We start from the raw sequence: 20,958 nt of genomic DNA on the forward strand, positions 1-20,958 counted from the left end.
GTCAGGCCAATGGGACATAAGAAGACAAGATGCTGGCCACTCCCAGATCTGGGAGCTGTTTTAAAGGGCCAGAGAGACTGCATGACAATGTATGGCAGACCCTTGTGTGGCTCTCATCTCCTTTGGGGTAAAGTTAGAGTCCCTCCAGTGGGCCACAAAACCCTAGGCCCCTTGCTACTCAAAATGTAGTCCTTGGACCAGCAGCATCACCCAGAAGCTGGCTAGAAATATAAATCCATGATCCCCACTTCCTCACAGACTTACTGAGTCCAAATCTGCATTTAACAAATCCCCAGGGGATTTGTATGCATAATAAAGTTGGAGAACTGACATCCTACACGACCTGGCCCTCTTTCTTCTCTGCCCTCATGTGGTGAAATGAGTTCCTTTACATGGCTTTCTGCTTTGGTTCTTTGGAAAAACAGCTTGACATTTTTCCCCTAAGCCCTGAGGAGTTAGTTACCTTTGCCCTAGTTTTCTACCCCAGAGGATTTGTTACTTTTGTCCAGCTTGACTGACATTTCCTGGGCAAGCTGTAAGTAACAGGGTGGTTTGATATTTTTTGTCTGGTCCTGGGCTGCTGTCTGCCCTGTGATTGGTATGCACCTTGCAGGGATTGGTCAATAGTCTACTGAAATGAAGTATCTGTGGCCTACCAACAGAAGACTGGTTAGCTTGTAGCCCTGGTAGGGCGACCATGCCTTGAAATTGACAAGCAGTTGTGTGATAAGCAACCAACCCCACAGAGGTTTTTCAGACAGAAAGCAGCAGAAGAAAGAAGAGAGAAGAGGCAGAGACAGAAGGCAAGGAACTTCCTGAAAAAGCTGTAACATGAGTCAAGGATTAGAATACTGAAGACAGGGATAGGCCCGGAAGAGGAGCTGTAGCAAAGTCAATGGGGACAAATAGCTGGACCAAGAGGAGCCTGTCCTGATGGGGCTAAGAGGAGGTCCGCGTGGCTGAGAGAGCTGTCCTGCAACGAAGAAGGAAGACTGCCTACATGTTTCCTGATTCTGATCCCAAGTTGTAGCCTGTTACTTCCTTAATAAACCACTTAACTTTAAGTATGGTCTGTGAGTTCTGTGTGACCATTACAACAGCTTATCGAGCCGAGCAGAGAAGTAGAGAGTGCCGTAGAAGGGACAGCTGGTATCAGGACTGGTGAAAAGGTTGCAGGGTGGAGGTATGTCTGACTTCAACCTCACAGGGATCAACCTTGGGCTGATCTTAATTTGCATTATCCCCCCACTCAGAAGACAGGTACTGATGCTACTACTTCTACCATCTTACATCTCACCTCCCACCCTCTCCCTCTCATTCACGCAGCTCCAGCCACACTGGCCTCCTCACTGATACTCTTCATCCAAACCCAGCCTGGAATGTTCTCTCCCCCAACCCCATTTCACCCACCACCCCACCTCTTAATCCGATGTATTTTTCTTAACTGCCTCTATTCCAACTCAGAATGACTTTTCATGCTGTTTTGTACTCTATTATAGTTTATATTCATCTGATTGACTATAAGTGGCAATGTGGTCATACGTTTTTGTCTTGTTTTGCTCACTGCAGAGGGTCCTAGTTCATGGCACACAGTAGGTCCTCAATAAACACCTACTGAAAGAACTGAGGAAGATAAGCAGACGTAGATTAAAGGGAGAGGGTAGGCTGCTGCAGCCTCTTTCTAGAACTTTCACTGAGAACATAAGAAAGGAGAGCGTATCAGTCATAATCTAGACTTAGAAGCTTTTGGGACATGTAGGACAACAAGTCTCTAGGAAGACTCTGAACCGAAAAACAAAAAGCAAGAGGGTTGGTTCTGGAAGGGCTCCTGGTCTAACGTGGAAGGGGGAGACAGATGCTTACCCAGAGAAAGCCATGGAAACATGCCAGGGGAGCTGCTCCCTAAGAGTTGAGAGTTCGGCTCTAGAAACTCAGGGCCATCTACAAATGTTCAACACAGCATTATCCACAAAAGCAAAAAAAAAATGGAAGCAACTCGATGTCAACAGCCATTTTTTAAAAAAAGGAACAAAGTTCTGATAAATGCTACAACGTGGATGGACCAGGAAAGCATTATGCTGAGTAAAAGAAGCCAGACGCAAAAACCCTATCTTATCTCCCTCCATTTACAAGAAACATCCAAACCAAAAAAAACAAACCCACTGCCGTGGTGTCAATTCCGACTCATTGCGACCCTGTAGGACAGAGTAGAACTGCCCCATAGAGTTTTACAAGGAGCGCCTGGTGGATTCGAACCACCGACCTCTTGGTTAGCAGCTGTATCACTTAACTACTACGCCACCAGAGTTTCCATGAAACATCCAGAATAGCCAAATCTAAAAAGACAGAAAGTAGATTAGTGGCTGCCTAGGGTCGGGGGAAGAAGCTCTCGTGGTGCAACTGTTAAGTGTTTAGCTGCTAACTGACAGGTTGGTGGTTCAAACTCACCCAACGGCTCTGCAGTGGAAAAACAGAGTCTGGAAAGCTTACAAAAAAGAAAACTATATGGGGTATTGGGAACCTAATTTGCTGTGTAACCTTTCACCAAAAATATACTAATAAAATATTACTTAAAAAAAAAACAAAAAACCCCTGGGGCAGTTCTCTTCTGTCACTTGAGGTCACTACGAGTCAGAGATGACTCAAAGGCACCCAACAACAACAAGGGTTGGGGGAAAATAGGGAATGATGGCTAAAAGGTTGTAGCGTTCCTCTTTGATGATGATGAAAACGTTCTGAAATCAATCGTGATGATGGTGGCACAACTCTGTGGAAGAGCTGGTGAACTGTATACCTTAGATGGGTGAATTGTATGATGTGTGAATTGTATCAATAAAGCTGTTTAAAAAGAAGAAAAACAAGTGAGGGCCAGAAAGGAAAAGACCTATAAATCTGGACCTTTGGCGACTGCTTTCCTTCACCTTCCACGGAGCCCTTGGGTGGCACGAACGGTTAAGCGCTCAGCTGCTAACCAGAAGGCTGACGGCTTGAGTCCAGCCAGAGGGACCTTGGAAGAAAAGCCTGTCATCTACTTCTGCAAGCGTAGTCACTGAAAGCCATATGGAACACAGTTCTACCCTGACACACATGCAGTTGACATGAACTGGAGTCGACTCAAGGGCAACTGGTTTGGTTTTTTGGTTTGCACCTCCCCATACCTCCAACTGTTTCAGTTTAACTGCTTCTCCTCTCTGAGGTCTCAACCTGTCCTGCTCTTGTAACAAAGCACAAGCTACCTAGTTAGAAACTACATTTCCCAGCTTCCCTTGCAGCTAGGAGTGGTCACGTCAAATTCTGACCAATGGGATTTGAGAAGAAAGGAAGTTTGCTACTCCCAGATTTGGTATTTAAGGAATGTCAGGCCATTCCCTTGCTCTTGTATCCTTTCCCACTGGCAAGAAAGTAGATGTGGAACTGTTGAGTTGGCTGTGACAATGAGGTTGAGGCCCACATGCTGGGGGCCGGCAGAGCAAGAGACAAGAAAACCGGGGCCCAGAACAACCATATGAAATAGCCCCTTATTTGCTATGTATGAACTTCCACCTACATTTGGGCTTGTATGCAAAGAGAATTCAACTTCTCTCACCTAACTCACTCTATTTTTTTGGGTGTCAAATCAGCTGCCCCTCAGCTCCTGTGTGGAGGTGAGATGAGAAGGCAGAGGTGGACAGGAGCTGGTTGAATGGACAGGGGAAATACAGGGTAGGGAGGAGTGTGCTGTCTGTGTTAGGGTCACATAACAATGTGTGTATAAGATTTTCTATGAGAAACTGACTTGAATTGTAAACTTTCACTTAAAGTACAATAACAAATAAATAAAGATTTAACGATAGGAAAAAAAAAAAAAAATCAGCTGCCCCTGCACCCTACCTAAAAGTGAGCACCCTTCGGCAAGTCGTGTCACTTCTTAGTGCCTCGACTTCTTCATCATTAAAATGGGGGTAATTCTACAGCACCTACCTCATAGGGGTTGTGTGAAGACAAAATGAGATAAAGTATGTACAAGGCTTAGAATGATGCCAGGCACACTGTAAGTGCTCAATTTAAGTCAGCTGTTTGATTTATTATACATAGGCATATATATTTTTTGGGTGGTATTGTTGGCATCATGCATTAGATATCATCCTAAGCACTGAGGATACAGACACGGAACTCACATCTAGCGGCTCCAATAGGCAAGCACCCTCCCACACACTTTACCTATTATGAAGCCATTTTACAGATGAGGTCACTAAAGCACAGAGAGGTTATGCCCCTCTACCAGAGTCACCCAGTGAGTCATGGGGACTAGCAGCATCTCTGGGCCTCCAGGACCAGGGACTGGTCCCACACCTCCCCTTCAGTACTCAAAATCAGCCTGTCCTGAGACAAAACAGCACAGTGCTGAACAACAGAAATAGAACCTGAGGCTGCACTGGCTGCACTCCAACTCTGGTGGGGTCCCACATTCCAGCTTCATGGGACCCTCTCAGTGTCTTGGTTTCCTCACATATAAAATGGGGATAATAACAGTAGCTAATTCCTGAACTTGTTGCGGTCAAGTCAATTCTGACTCACAGCACCCCTACAGGACAGAGCAGAACTGGCCCATAAGGTTTCCAAGGCTGTCAATCTTTACAGAAGCAGACTGCCACATCTTTCCCCCCTAGAGTGGCTGGTGGGTTCAAACTGCTGACCTTTCAAGTTAGCAGCCGAGCACTTAACCACTGCACCACTAGGGCTCCTTAGCTACTTCCTAGGACTGTATAAAAATTAAATTAGTATGAGTAAAGAACTTGGGAGACAGCCTGACACACTTAGGTACCATGTAATAGTTACCTATCGCTCCTATTTTTTATTTACTTTTTATTATTACTGGAGTTCCTGGGTGATGAGAACGGTTAAATACCGTCAGCTGCTGGCCGAAAGACTGGCTGTTCAAGTCCACTCAGAGGTGCCTCGGAAGAAAGCCCTGGCTATCTACTTCCCAAAACTCAGCCATTGAAAATCCTACGGGAGTTCAGTTCTACTCCGACACGCAAGGGGTCGCCATGAGTCAGAGCTGACTCCACAGCAGCTGGTTATTGTTATTACTGAATCAATTATTATTACTGTCTCAATGATGTTCCTGGAAGCCTCCTGACAGCCCTCACCCATGTCTCCTTCTGAAGTCCCCAGTCACCTCCCCACGCCTTCCTCACCAGCCCTGTGGCTGCCGAGGACAGAGTGTCTCACCGTCCTCGCTGGGCGCGCCAGGGGATGATTCTGAGTCTGAGGAGCTGCCAGGTGGGCCCCCGCCTGCTGACATATTGCCCGTCGCCTCCTTCAGCCACTTCTTTCTCTTCTTGGGGGGCGGTTCAGCCTTCACCTTGGTGGGCCGGGCCTTGGGCAGCCGGGAGGCAGTGGATTGTCCTGAAGCAAGGCTCCGTTCAGGCCGGGTCTGCCGTCCACCTGTGGCCCTCTCACCCCGCAAGGGCCGCTCTCCACGTGATGCCCGCTCCTTCTCCTTCTCAGCGGGCCGCGGTGGGGATGGCTTCTCAGGTGCAGGGGGCTCGGGCATAACCGTCTCGGGCATCTGCTCTGGGGGCTTCTCAGATGTTGTCTTCTCAGGCGTCTCTGGCTTAGGAGGTGGTGCTGGGGCTTTGGGGGGAGGGGCAAAGCTGCCCCCGGCAGATGTGGGGCCTTTGGCCTGACCGGATCGTCTGGAATGGAGTGTAGAAGGAACTGTGGTCAGCAGCCAAGAAGCCCAGTTCTTCTCCTTGGGGCCCCCTGCCAGCCCAGAGCACGACTCACACAACAAGCTTCCCTCTCACTGAGTCTCTCCCCTCTTGTTCTGTCCACCCCCTCGGTCTCTGTCCCGCTCTCTGAGTCTCTGTCCCCACTCCCCCCGCACCCGGGCCTCTGTCCCCTCTCTCTCCGGGTCTCTGTTACCCTGCCTCTGAGTCTCTGTCCCACCCCACCCCCGCTGCACGCTCCATTCCCGTTCCTCTCAGCCTGTCCATTCCTGGCCTCCCTGGACCCAGGAGTACCTGACAGGCACAGGGGGCCGGTGCCAGGGCTTCCGAGCACAGACCCTCACATAATCCTTCTTGTTGACATTCTCCAGGAACTTCACATACAGGCGCTGGTACCGATTTTTTGCATCCCCAAAATACCCCAAATACTATGGAAAGAAAAGGCACACGAGGAACTCCTTCACCCATGCTGGTCAGACGCCCGTGACACCACCAACCCTGGGCCAACCTGGTTGCTGCCAGGAGCCTGCTGGGCCGTGGGGACCCCCTTCAGGACTGACCTGAGACCCAGGGCAAGTAATAGTCATGCATAAGGGAGACCCCAGCCTCCCCTCACCCAACCAGGAGCCCCGAGTCCTCATTCCCCTCGTAGACTTACATTACTGGTGGCACAAAACTGCCTCTGTCCATCCTTTATCTCTGGAGTAAATTTCTGCAGCAGAGCCTTCTGTACTCGCCAGATGGGCGGGGGCTCACGCCCCGTCTGCAACGCCAGCTGAGGAGGGGCGCAGCAAAGGCTGCAAGGTCAGCCCCCACTCCTGCACCTCCCACCCCCATTCACACCTCTTAAGAAAAATCAAGCAGTCATCGGCAAGCATCGATGAACATCTGCCTGACAAATACTTTGGCCCCCACGATGTTCTACAAGCTGGGGATGTAGGTTCAATCAGGGTCAGTCCTCCTTGTGCCTACCCCACATTCTTTGACCTTAGAGTGAGTCTCCCCCAGGCGATGAAGTAAGATTACATTCTACACCAGTCAAATTCTATCTGTGATTAGAAGTTATAAACCTGCTGCTGTTGATTCCAACTCTGGTGACCTCGTGATACAGAGCAGAACTGTTACCCAGGGTTTTCTTAGCTGTGATAACTTTATGGAAGCAGACTGCCAGACCTTTCTTCTGTGGCACTACTAGACTGTCTCAAATGTCAACTTTTAAGTTATTAGCAGAGTACAAACTATGTGCGCCACCCAAGGACCCACCCGATATCCTCGATCATGCTGTTTGCTCTCACGCTACTCAGTTTTAATTACGGGTAGTCCCCGACTTACAACATACTCAAATCACGACAAACCGCACTCAGGACCGCCATTTTTTTTGTACGTCTTACTACTAGTAACGTGTACCACGTACATTACAGCATGTAATTTGCTGATGCTATCGTTCTCAAATGTTCACTCACAGATGTTCAATTCTATGATGTACTATTCAAAACACTACCACATAGATTTAATTTTCTGAACTAAATCAAGGGCTTCAGTTGCCTGAAAGCATGGACCCAAATGCTGATCGCTGTGCTAAAGTCGTAGGCACATTTGGGAAGCAGTGAGACGTTACCGTGAAATACATGAAGGAAAAAAACAAAAGGCCTATACGGACAACTCTCACTAATCTCCTGACTAGAAACGCCACCCCATTCCCAGGGATAATCCAGATGATCCAGAATCTTCCACAAGTGGAGTTATTACCACAACTGACAAAATGCCAATGTCATCTAACTCTTCATCATCAGTAAATTTTTATGATTTGTGTATTTTTTAATGTATGTATTAAAAAAATTTATCTGTAGGTTTACATGTAACATTTCCAACTCCCAAAAACAAATAAAGCTCAGATTTATAAAAATGCTGATAATTAAATGTAATAATAACAGAAACTTAGAAAAAAAACCAAGGTATTCAGCTTACGTCAGAACCGACTTACGACGGAGTTGTTGGACTGGAACCCCGTCGTAAGTTGGGGACCACCTGCTTTATAATTTTGCAAAACGATAAAACAAACTTCCCACATTACTCAAATAATGACATTCCCTGAGTACTCCACCACCCTGAGCGAGACACTGCACTGGGCCTCAGGCTACAGGTGCGAGACCAACAAAGCCTTCTCTGCGGCCTTCGTTAGACAGACAAGAGATCAATAAGCTAGGACAAGTGTGCAGCTTGTACCAAGAATTCAGAGAGATGACAGGTTGTGTTTATCTGCCACCGAATCAGCACTGACCTCATGGCAATATTATGAATTGAACCATGTCCCCCAAAAACATGTATTGTAATCCTAACCCCTATACCTGTTGAGCCCTAGCAGCATAATGGTTAAGCACTCAGCTGCTAACCAAGTTTGGGGGCTCAAGCCCACCCAATGGCTCCAGGGGAAAAACATCTGGCAATCTGCTTCTGTAAAGACTATGGCCTTTGGGCCATTCTACTCTGTCAAATGGGGTCACTATGAGTCAGAATTGACTAGAAAACAACTGATGACAACATACCCACAGACCTGTGTTAATGAGGCCATATCAGTGTCGGGTGTGTCTTAAGCCAACCATTTTTCAGATATGAGACCCAGATATAGGGAAAAGATCACCAAGAAACTGAGGAACAGAAGGTGGAAAGTACAAGTATTTTCCCCTAGAGCGAACAGAGAAAGAAAGCCTTCCCCTAGGGCTGGCTTCCTGAATTTGGACTTCTAGTCTCCTGAACTGAGAAAGAAATTTGTGTTCACTAAATCCACCCACTCCTGGTATTTCTGTTACAGCAGCACTAGCCATCTAAGACATGAACCTTATATGTGACAGAATAAAACACTGCCCAGACCTGCATCACCCATGAGATTGTGGGTATGCGGGAGCCTACTGTTGCAGCCACTGTGTCAGTCCATCTCATGGAGGGTCTCCCTCATTTTCGCTCACCCTCTACAGGTTACCCGAGGCCATATCTCCAGATTATCGCAGTCTGAGAGGAAAGAGGGATGGAAAGGTTCACCCATCTCTGCTCAGTCCCGTTACACACTCAAGATATCCTCACCTTGTCCCCAAGGCTCATGTATGCCCTGGCCAGGGCCCCAGACCCCAGCATCTATGGGAGAATGTGGTGGTGGTGATGGTGGGTGGGTGTGTGTGTGTGTGTGAGTGAATGAAGGCAGTATTAGGGGAGGCAGACCCAAGCACGAAAATATAACAGAACAAACAACAAATGTGCCAGTGGCACTGTGGGAGGGTAAAGGAGGAACCACGAGTTCAATCTGAATCCAGGAAGGCTTCCTGGAAGAGGTGACACCTACAAGTCTTGGAAGAACCACTTCTTCCGCAAGGGAGTTGGGCGATGACTGGGGTTTGCCAGGGAAAGAAGGTGACAGCTGTAGGTCTAGAATAGAGAAACTGACAGACATGGATAAATAAAGCTCAAGGGCATTATGGAAAATCTGATGGAGGCAGCACTGGGCACTGGGATTAACACAGAGATGAATTAGGGGCAGTGGCTGCATTCAAACAGGATTCAGACGATAGGACCAATTGATGGGTCATGACTGCCCTGAGCTCCGGGCTCAGGAGGATTGGGTGCTGGGCTCGATTAGTAATGTCTACCACAGACACCTTTCTGCATGCTACGTATTAATTATCTACCTCTGGTTTGGGTAAACTGCTTTTATACTCACAACTTCTCTGACCCTAGGACCAGCCAGGTGAGTGCAAAGAAGGGGTTATGACCCCTGTTTATAACCTAATAAAAATGAGGTCCAGAGAGGAGAGGTCTCGCTCAGCTGAAGTCATGTAGCAAGAGTGAGGCAAGATGAGACAGTGAGCAGGCGTCCTGAGGCCCGGTCCTTTCCACCAGGCTGCCACATAGTTCCCACCCTTCCTTCTGGGAACCTCGGGTGCCAGGTTAGAGGCCCAAATACCACTCAAAAATCAAAAAGCTCAATACAGATTGCGTCTGCCCGGCTCTAGAACCTTCCAGGGCCTCCGATGCCACAGACCAAACTCCTCAGCCTGAAACAGAGACTTGGCTCAGGTTCCTCTCCTCTCCTGCTCCCTACCCAGGGACAAGCCCCCGACTTTCTGATCCCCAGACATTTGCACACATGGGCCCCCGACCAGATAAGCTTGCCCTCTCCATATGAATCCAATGCTCCCTATTCTAGTTCTCAGGAGCCTTTGAGGAAACCATCAGAGTATCTTCCCTGCCTGGGGAGACACCTCCACCATGTCCTCCTGCTTCTTATCTGCCTCTTCAGCAGAGCTAGCTGACAGGTCCCTTCCACTTACCACATCCCAACTGAGCTCAGCGTCTTCCCCCAAACCACTCTTCCTCCCAGGTTCTCTGTCAGCCCCCCAGTCATGACACCTGAACTGTGGTGGCCTGGTCCCTCCTGCCTCTCCTCTCTGCCCCTCGAGTCCCAGACACGTCAATCATATCACTGGCCACACCCACTTCCTAATAGGGAAATGCCCCTCCCACAACCCCATCTCACTGAAGATCTGCCCTGGGAGCAGCCAATCAACAGGCAAAGCAATGACTTCATCTTGTCCCCAAATGTTTAGTTCGACCAATCAGATTCTCTCCAGGAGTTTGAACTGTGACTAGCTCAGAGAGGAAGGCCTCAAGCCGCAAGGTCTTAAGCAGAAAGCACATGGGACAGAGGCACCTGGGTCCCATTAACAGGGGAGAGGAAAAGCCAGTCACAGGACTCAGCGGACAGACTGTTATCTGGGCCTGGACAACTCCCCAGCCGCCTCCAGGCTTGCCAGAGGCCCTAGTAGAAGCTGGAGAACTCAAAGCAAACTTTCAAGCAGGCACAAGAGCGTAATGTCTTCCATGTTGTCATTAGATGCCGTCAAGTCGATTCTGTCTCATAAACCCCATGTGACACAACAGAACTGCCCTATAAGGTTTCCTACGCTGTGATATTTATGGGAGCAGATCACCAGGTCATCCTCCCACAGAGTCATTGGGTGGGTTCGAACTGCCAACCTTTTTTTAAAATTTTTATTGTGGTTTAAGTGAAAGTTTACAAACCAAGTCAGTCTCTTACACAAAAACTTATATACACGTTACTGTACACTCCTAGTTCCTCTCCCTCTAATGAGACAGCACACTCCTTCTCTCCACTACTTTCGTGTCCATTCGGCCAGCTTCTGACGCCCTCTCATCTCTCCAGACAGGAGCTGCCGACATAGCCTCAGGTGTCTACTTGATCCAAGAAGCTCACTCCTCACCAGTATCATTTTCTATCCCATCGTCCAGTCTGATCCCTGTCTGAAAAGTTGGCTTTGGGAATGATTCCTGTCTTGGGCTAACAGAAGGTCTGGGGACCATGACCTCTGGGGTCCTTCTAATCTCAGACCATTAAGTCCAGTCTTTTTAGAAGAATTTGAGGTCTGTATTCTACTGCTTTACTGCTCCCTCAAGGGTTCTCTGTCGTGTTCCCTGTCAGGGCAGTCATCGAACCGTCAACCTTTTGGTTAGCAGCTGAGCGTTTAACTATTGTGCCACCAAGACTCCTTAATGTCTTCCATAGCTCCCATCAATCCCATCCCGGAATTCAAAGTCCAACGTGATCTGGCCCTGTCCACCTCCCGAGCCACTCAAACCCTGGCATCCTGGCAGATCACAAAAACACCAGGCTTTTCCTCACCTCCAGGCCTTTGTACAGGCTGTTCCCTCTGCCTGGACCACCCTCCTCCCCATTCTCTTCTCCATCCAACTATTACATGCTTGAATTTATATCCTGATGATCCTCACAACCACCCCAAGAATGGGGAGTTAATATTACCCACATTTTACAGATTGAGAAGTTAGGTAGAGTGGAGTATAGCTCTGTGGGGTACAGTTCAGCCCTGAGTACCACGCTCAGTAGGAACAAGTGCTGAGATTGATTAATGATGTCTACCATGGGCACCAGATGGAACACAGGGGCCTGCATGCCAGGTTCTGGCTATCTATTTTTAGTTTTATGCAAATTGCTTTTTGTATTGAGGTCGGAGTGGAGAGATGCTATCAGGGGAGGCTTAAGTGTTGCTATGATGCTGAACAGAGCTTTCAGACTAAGAGAGACTAGAAAGAAAGGCCTGGTGGTCTTGTTCTGAAAAACAGCTAATGAAAACCCTGCAGATACAAAGGTCTGATCCACAACTGGTCATTGGGATGATGCAACACCAGGCAGCATTTCGATTTGCTGAGCATGAATCCCCATGAGTTGGGGTCTGACTCAACTGCAGCTAACAACAACGAGCACAAAACACATGCTGGATCTTGAAGAATTCGTACAAAAAAAGAACATAAAATATCTCATTAATAATTTTCACTACTGATATGTTGAAACAACAAAACTTTACGTATGTCGGGTTAAGTAAAATATATTCCTACAGTTAATGTCATGTATCTTTTTTTTTACACATGGGTCTGAAAAGGTCTAAAAATACATATACAGCTCATGTGGTATTTCTATTGGACTGTGCTGCTCCAGGATGGCCCTGGTGGCACTGCTTCCATAAAGATTACAGCCTTGGGAGCCCTACGGGGAAGTTCTACTCTGTCTTATAGAGTTGTTATGACTCGGAATCAACTCGTTGGCAAGGGGTTTTGCAGTTTGGTGCTGCTCTAGAACAAACTATGGCCCACTGCCTGTTTTTGTAGGGTCTTCAAACTATGAATGGTTTTTCCCTAAAAAAAAAAAGAAAAAATTTGCTGTTGAGTCAATCCCAACTCATGGCGACCCCATGAGTGTCACAGTACAACTGTGTGCTCTATAGGGTTTTCGATGGCTGAGTTTTCAGAAGTAGATTTCCAGGGCTTTCTTCTGAAGTGCCTCTGGGTGGACCTGAACCTCCAACTTTTCCTTTAGCAGCCAAGTGCACTAACTGTTTGCACTATTCAGGGATCCGTACATTTTTAAAGGATTGTAAAAAGTTATTGAAAAAAAAAAGGGGGGACGAAGAATACGTGGCAAAGACCATGTATGGCCCACAAGGCCTAAAATATTTATTCTCTGGCTCTTTATAGAAAAAGTTTGCCAAGCCTTGAACTACAGACTTGCCCAGGATCACCGAAATGAGTAACAGAAGCGAACACTGACCTTCAGGGTTATCACCCACGGAGCACAAGGAGTAACATGTTAACCCTCGTGTTATATGAGATAGGTACTAATAACATCACCCCCGTTTTACAGTTGGGAAAACTGAGGCTCAGGAAGGTTTGACACAAACCCAGCTCAGAAGTGGCAGAGATTCATGCCAGTCAAGCTAATGCCAAAGCCGGGCTATTAACCATACCGCCAGGTGGCTGCCCCTGACCACAGGTCCAAGAATGAATCCAGACATCTACCAAGCTGTCCTTGCCCCCAGAGTGTGCAGAAGTGGCCTGGCCCTAGGGTCGCGTGTCCACCATCAGAACACACGCTCGTGTTGTATTTTAGGCATCTGAGTCCTTGCCCGTCCTGTCCCCTGTCCCGTGCCAGCTGGGAGATGGTGTCAGATGGCCCTGGCTCCAATCTCAGCTCAGTACTCATGAGCCAAGGGGCCCCCCTCTTTCTGCGTGTGAACTTCCTCATCTTTAAAATGTGGATGGTTGCGGGCCCTGTCCAAGAGCACTGCTTGACTGACCCAGTGCTGGGCGTCTACTTAAGCAGCGCTGGCCACTCTGGCTGTCACTGCTGGATTAGAACATAGAGTAAGCAGCAATTCTAGTGTGGACAGCACGGGTTCCCGGGGCTGGCAAGGCTGGGTGTGGATTCTGAACTGAGCTGTGAGACCCAGGAAGCCTATTTACCTCTTTGAGTCTCAGTTTTCTTCTCTGTAAAATGGGGACACAACCAGTACCAGTCGCTGTCAAGTCGATTCTGATTCATGGGGACCCCATGGGCGTCAGAGTAGAACTGTGCTCCCCAGAGTTTTCAATAGTTGATTTTTCAGAAATAGATAGCCAAGCCTTTCTTCTGAAATGCCTCTGAGCAGACTTGAATCGCCAAACTTTCAGTTAGCGGATGAGTGCACTACCCAGGTACTCCTACATGGGAATGTTGCTGTTGTTAGGTGCTGTCAAGTTGATTCCAGCTCATGGAAACCCCACATGACAGAGTAACCTGGCCCACAGGGTCTCCCACACTGTAATCTTTACAGAAGCAGACTGCCACATCTTTCTCCCGCAGAGCCGCTGGGTGAGTTTGAACTGCCAGACCTTTAGTTAGCAACCAAGTACTTACGCACTGCGCCACCAGGGCTCCTCAAAATAGGGATAACAACTCTGTAAGGAGGGACTTCACGTCTCTGAGCCTCAGTTTCCTTCTCTTTAAATGAGGATCCATCACCTCCACCAGTTGCCATGGGCTCTATTCCAAGTCATGGCAACCCCATGTGTGTCAGAGTAGAACTGGGCTCCATAGAGTTTTTAATGGCTAATTTTTCAGTAGATTGCCAGGCCTTTCTTCTGAAGAGCCTCTGGGTGGACTCAAACCTGGAACCAAGCATGTTAACCATTTACACCACCCAGAGACTACATTTCATTTTGACTGTTGGAAATTTGGTGTTCCAATTAGCCCTTGTGGCACAGTGGTTAAAGCACTCGGCTGCTAAGTGAAAGGTTGGCAGTTCGAACCCACCAGCTGCTCTGCAGGAGAAAAATGTGGCAGTCTACTTCGGTAAAGATACAGCCTTAGAAACCTTATGGGGCGGTTTTTACTCTGTCCTATAGGGTCACTATGAGTGAGAATTGACCACATGTAACAACAACAGCAACTCTGAAATGGGGATAAAAACCCCCATTAGCAAGGGCTACTGTAAAGATAAAAGTAGCTTCTGACTGTGCCCTGTCCCCTCAGGCGGTGGCAGCTGTTACTTTCACCTCTTTTCCTATTCCTAAAACAGCTTCCTCACCTCTCTGATGCTGATGGCAAAATCTGCCTCAGGAGTCTCCAACGAAAGATGAAATGAAGTACACAGAATGCTACAGGGGTGAGTAAGACAGGCCCACGAGGGACACCCAGTCAGGATGTTCCGACTGCTGGGCTGGGGGGTGGGGCCCCACATGTTCATTCTACCATTTTGCTTTATAACTCACATGATCACTTACGGATGTCCTTTTGTATGCAACAACTATCACACTAAAAAGATAATAAACTGTCCACGAAAGGACACGATGGGGCTGGTAGAGTGGGCCAGAATGAACAGGAAACAAGACTGGCGAGTAGGTGACGATGGCGGAAGCTAAGGCTCCGTTATTCTATTTGTTCTACTTTTTTCCACAATAATAAAGTTGGACTAAAAATATTATGGATTCCTTATGTACAATGATTAGAAATTTGGCACTGATCGTGGGTTATGGTTGTACGACATGATCAATGTAGAGCAAAACCTGTGAAACCCAGAACCTGTGTAAGGTAGGAACCTGTCACAGAAGGAAAACGCAAATATTTTCTACTAAAACGAGCAATAGAAAAGCGGGGAGAGTACACCCTGTCAAAGGCGGAAAACTTGCAAGATCCGGAAAAACAAGGCAGTCGTCTTGATTTCCAGCTCTTGCTGGTTTCACTATAATTGATATCACTAAATTTGACACCTGCAAAATGACAAATTGGCAAATATTATATTATATATGTTCTCAAAACAATAATAAAAAAAACATAAATATTACTTAAGGAGTACCGAGTTTCTGTTAAAGGTCATCAAAAAATTTGGAAATTTTTCCCAAATTTTTAGTGCAGATAGATGGTTGTACAACACAGTGAATGTAATTAACGTCACCGAACTGTACACGTAAAAAATGGCTGAAATGGCTAATGTCTTGTTCCACGTATTTTACACCATTGAAAAAAAACAACATAGGAAAAAAAGTTCATTTCACAAAAAACACTTGATAAGGAACTATTTAATTATAATTACTTTTATAATTAATCCATTTCTTCATCTATATTTTAGAAAAAAGCAACTCCCAAGATGAAACTGAACATGGTAATGTACATCAAGGGCTGGTATTCGGCCTGAGTGGTGCAAGTTGTTCGCAATCAGCGGCTAACCAAAAGGTTGGTGGTTCAAATGCACCCAGAGGCTCCACATGACAAAAGCCTGGCAATCTGCTCCCATAGAAACAATCCAAGAAAGCCTTATGGAGTAGTTCTACTGTAACACGTGGGGTCACTATGAGTCAGAATTGACTGGACGGAAACAACAACGAAGTACATCAAAGACAGACCACTTGAGCACTGAGTTTGCCCCTTGGTCAGGACCCAATCAATGACAACTATTAACATGTAGAATGGCCTTGGTTGCAGGTGCCACAATCAGGGGGACAACAGCTTGCCGACCTACGGAGGATGGCTTTACCTTGTGCCCTCTGCAAAGCCGCACACAGGCAGCTGATGTCACCTACAGCTCCTCATTCACCCAGTATATTAATCCTTTTATCCAATCCTATTTGCCAATGAACTGTGTACAGCAGAGGTGGAACAATTTTTCTGTAATGGGGCAGAGAGTAAATGTTCGAGGCTTTGAGGGCTCCACTGAAGCCTCGTATCAGTACAACAGCCATGCATGATACACGAAATGAGTGGGAGTGGAGCATTCCCATAAAACTTCATTTATAAAAACAGGCAGCGGCCTGGATTTGTCCTGTGGGCTGTAGGCTGACAAGTCTTGGAGTAGAGGAAAAAGTAGTAGTGGATGGGCTGGTCTAGGTAACGAGTTTATGATGCAGCCTGACACACAGTAAAACCCAAAAACCCAGTGCCATGGAATCAATTCCAACTCATAGCAACTCTACTGATCAGAGTAGAACTGCCCCATAGGGTACTCTCTATGGAGGCAGACGGCCACAGCTTTCTCCCATGAAGCCAGTGGTGGGTTTGAACCAACGACCTTTTGGTTAGCAGCCAAGCACTCAATCACTGTACCACCATGGCACCTTGACACATGGTAAGCATTCCCAAAATATCAACTATTATATCTATGTCTATATGCACATATATGTATTCACCGTTATTGTCATGGATTGAAGTCTATCCCCTAGAAAGATATGCTGAAGTCCTAATCCCTGTGCCTGTGAAGGTGACCTTGTTTGCAAATAGAGTCTTTGAAGGTGCTATCAGTTAAGATCACATGAGGTCACACTGGAGTAGGGTGGGTCCTAATCCAGTAAGAGTAGTGTCCTAAAAGAGAAGAGACACAGAGACAGAAGGAAGTTATGCAAACTGTAGCCCAAGGAATGCCTGGGGCTACGAGAAGCTGAAAGGCAAGGAAGGCTCCTCCACTAGAAACTAAAGAGAACATGGCCTGGCGGACACCTTGAATTCAGATTTCTAGCCCGCAGAACTAAGACAATGTGTACATTTCTGTTCTTTTAACTCTTTAGCTACTATTGGATTAATGGGTATACCAGCCATTTCTTATGCTTCTGGACCTTGTACGCGATGCCATCTTGTTGATTCTGACTCATAGCGACCATACAGGACAGGGTAGAACTGCCTCATAGGGTTTGCAAGGAGTGGCTGGTGGATTCTGGCTGCTGACTTTTTGGTCAGCAGCCAAGTGCTTAACCACTGCGCTTTACCACCTGGGCTCCAAAATTTTTAGTTATTTCTGTTCTAATGCATTTAGCCTCAAGGTGGGTCCCTTTTGAAATGCATGAAGCTCAGCTTGAAGGAGTTAGAGACCCTCTGTTGTGTAGGCTGAGCATTCTATTAGGTGATGTTTCCTAGTTGCTAGTTTTGTAAACTTTTGCCCTTTTTTCCTTTCTTTCTATGAGATATGGCTTGCAAGCATAATTACGGCTTTCCTATGTAATAGTTAGGGAGCCCTGATGGGTTTGTTTTGATTTTTCTGTGTTGTATTTGGAAAACCAGAGGTTCCCCATATAACCTAATGGAAATGTGCCCAAAATAAATTATACCTCTAGTTCCCATTGGTATACTGTCATGCCACGGATCGGTGGTGCCACAGTGCCACTCACCTCATTGGTGGCTTTTATTACCAGATCAAATTTCTCAACATCCCCATCACCAACCAAAAATTTAAACATATTCAACTAGTAAGCACGCGTTTCAATACTAAGAACACACGTCCTCCAAAAAAAAAAAAATTAAGACATATAGTAACAAAAGGGTTTAAGTCACCCACCTTGGGGTACTTTCTTACGACAGTCCTAGAAACTAATACAGCTATGCTTTGTCAACGCCTCACATTTCCACCATGACGGCACAAACTGCACAACAGCCTCCCCTAGATGGTTCCATTAGAGGTTCTCAGAGAAAAGTGCCTGTTGTGTCGTTCATTTTTGTACCCCAACACCCTGAGAAAAAGCCCTGGTGACACAGTTAAGCATCCAGCTGCTAACTGAAAGGCTGGTGGTTTGAAATCACCCAGTGGCTCCGACAAGCCCTTAACCATTGTGCCACCTGTAAGGATTACAGCCTGGAAACTCTATGGGGCAGTTCTACTCTGCCATACGGAATTGCTATGAGTTGCAATCAACTTGACGCCACCTCACAACAACAGTACCTAGAGAAGTTTCCAGCACACAAAGTATCCCCGATAAATGTTCCCAACTTACCTCATTTATAGATAATACATACACACAACCAACCAACCAACTAGCTGCTGTGCAGCCGATTCTGACTCATAGTGACCCTACGTGTGTCAGAGTAAGACCGTGCTCCTTAGGGTTTCCAAAGGCTGATTTTTCAGATGAGAATTGCCAAACCTTTCTTCTGAGGTGCCTCTGGGTAGATTAGACCTGCCAACCTTTTAGTTACCTAGCACTTAAACGTCTGTACCACCCCAGGTCTCTAATACATAAACATATACTCATAAAAATAACATCTTGAAGTTCGTCGTGTCTTCCGCAAGAGCACATTATTGCCACTGGCTGTCTCTTTCAGCCCCATGGACTGTGGACTCTCAGAGGGTAGAGTGAGTCTGCCAGACAACAGGTACTCCATCAATCCACCAGGCCTCATTTTCCGGGCGAGCCTTGGGAGACTCACCTTGAGGGAAGGGATGTCCTCGGCCCTGATGACAAACTCGTCGCGCTCTCGGAAGATGCCCTCCCCGCCACTCTCGCCCGCCTCCTCGTCCGTCTCGCCACAAACGGCTGCTGTTTCCTGCTTCTTGGCCAGGTGTAGGGGACGGGCGTCAGGTGGCTCAGGGTCCTCAGGGGACGAGGCAGCAGCAGGCTCCTCAGGAGGGGCTGCAGCTGGTGGAGGCGGCGGCGGTGGTGGCAGAGGTGGAGGGGAGGGGAGGGCTGGCGGGGGTGGTGGTGGTGGTGGCGGTGGTGAGCTGGGCACAGGGGCCACCAGTGGGGGTGGGGACGGCAGGGCTGGCGGTGGTGGCGGTGGTGGCTGAGGGGTGGGGGCAGGAGGCGGAGAGGGCGGGGGCTTCTCTTCCAGCAGCGGGGGCTCTGGGGGAGAGAGGGGCGTCAGGGCAGGAGGGCCACAGTTGCAGAACCCCCTGTGCCTTGACATCAACAGCCCTCATTTCTTTCAAGTCCCCATCCGCTGCCTGTTCCTAGCGTTGCTGGGTGCCATCAAGTCAACTCCGACTCGTAACGACCCCACGTGACAGAGTACAACTGCCCCACAGGGTGTCCTAGGCTGTAATCTTTATGGAAAGAAGTCCGGGTGGCGCAGTGGTTATCTGGCTGCTAGCCAAAGGGTCAGCGGTTTGAAACCACCAACTAGCTGCTCCACAGGAGAAAGATGTGATAGTCTGCTTTGATAAAGATCACAGCCTTGGAAACCCTATGGGATAGTTACAGACGAAAAAACCAAACCCACTGCTGTCAAGCTGATTCTGACTCAGCGACCCTGTAGGACAGTGCAGAACTGCCCCCCTATCACCGCTATGAGCCTGCATGCCCCTTCTCAAAAACTGTCTTCAATGCCCTCCTCCACGTCTTCACCTTTTCATCATCCAGTACCTCTGTTCCCCCCATTAAAGATCCTGAAGTTTTTTCTAAGATTCTCAGGACAGAACACCTGCTCCAGAACCTAACGGATCCTCAGCCGGTCCCTCCCTGCCCCTCACCCAAGGCCTACCTAATCACTCAGTGCTTCTTGTCCTCTTGAAACCACCCTCGCCAAGCCTCTCCACCTCTTAACATACCATCTACTCCTTAGAGCCCTTCTCAGACCCCATATTGTCTCTCACTACCCCATCATCTGTCCCCAGCACTTACAATCAGCCCTGTCCCCAGGCATTCTCCAGTGCCCACCCTGGGGCCACTGCTAGTCCACATAACGTCTCCAGGCAAATTAGAAAAATAAATCCCTTTCTGAAGACAACCTAACTACCCTCCTAGAAAAATTTACCTTCCCAATTAGACAAAATGTTATCAGCTACAATGTGAACTGTTATCTCTTAAACAGTGCACAACCCACACAACTGTATTGTATAACCCCGTCTCTGAAAACTAACCCACTAAACCCAAATCTTCCACCTGGCCCCTTAAGTGCCCTCCCCGTAGCTCACCGGGTGTGCCGTTGCTGCCAACGCTAGGGAGTCCTGGGAGAGGGGGTGGCCCTGGAACTGCAGCTGCAGCAGCTAAAGAGGGCCCATCTGGAGCAGAGGTGTCCTTGGGCCCGGCGAGGGGCGGGTCGTCAAGGGCTGAAATGGCTGAGGAGATACTCTCCTGCAGGTCCCGGTTCTTGGCAACAGAGTCTTCCTCATCCGAGGAGAAGGAGGGCAGTGTCTCGAGGTTCCGCTTGAGCTCTTCGTCCAGGCGCTTGCAGGGCGAGGGGCAGCCCAGGCCCAGTCCCTCATTCTCAGCTACCTCCAATGCACCCCCTAGCCCGAAGGCACCGGCAGGAGGTGCATGGGGCAGGGCAGGCGTGGCAGGAGGCTGGGGCTGCAGGCCACGGGTCGCCACCGGGGGTGGCACACTCTTTGGGGGGCTAAGAGGGGGCGTCAGGCCAGCCTGGTAGAGTGGTGGGTGGCGCTTGCCAGACTTGAGGAAGTCCAGGAAGGAGGCCATGAACCCAGACTTCATCTCAGGCTGTTTCTCCTCCACCTCCTTGATCTTGGCCTCAATCTTCTCCCGTGTCAAACTCGAATCCAGGCTATTATGGTCAGTACCTGACACGGCATCACCCGACGACGCGCCCAGGCCCTCACCCGCCTTGGGTACAGACAGCTTGATCTAGACATGGAGGTGGTAGGGAGTCAGAGTCCCTCCTCCAAACCCAGAAGTCCAAGCCCCAGTCCCT

At 48.1% G+C, this 20,958-nt stretch overlaps 1 protein-coding gene across 1 annotated transcript in view; it reads right to left on the minus strand.

Moving 5' to 3' along the window:
* Positions 1–20,958, minus strand: part of PRR12 (proline rich 12) — a 33,020-nt gene that overhangs the window by 5,354 nt on the left and 6,708 nt on the right. Inside the window, exons 5-9 of the mRNA XM_064293953.1 lie at positions 20,225–20,891; positions 18,742–19,154; positions 6,373–6,489; positions 6,009–6,142; positions 5,215–5,681 (exon numbers count right to left, since the gene is read on the minus strand). Coding sequence (XP_064150023.1) covers positions 5,215–5,681; positions 6,009–6,142; positions 6,373–6,489; positions 18,742–19,154; positions 20,225–20,891 — 1,798 coding nt within the window. The remainder of the gene's footprint in view (positions 1–5,214; positions 5,682–6,008; positions 6,143–6,372; positions 6,490–18,741; positions 19,155–20,224; positions 20,892–20,958) is intronic.

Source organism: Loxodonta africana, chromosome 11, assembly GCF_030014295.1.
Source record: "Loxodonta africana isolate mLoxAfr1 chromosome 11, mLoxAfr1.hap2, whole genome shotgun sequence".
NCBI classification, from domain to species: Eukaryota; Metazoa; Chordata; class Mammalia; order Proboscidea; family Elephantidae; genus Loxodonta; species Loxodonta africana.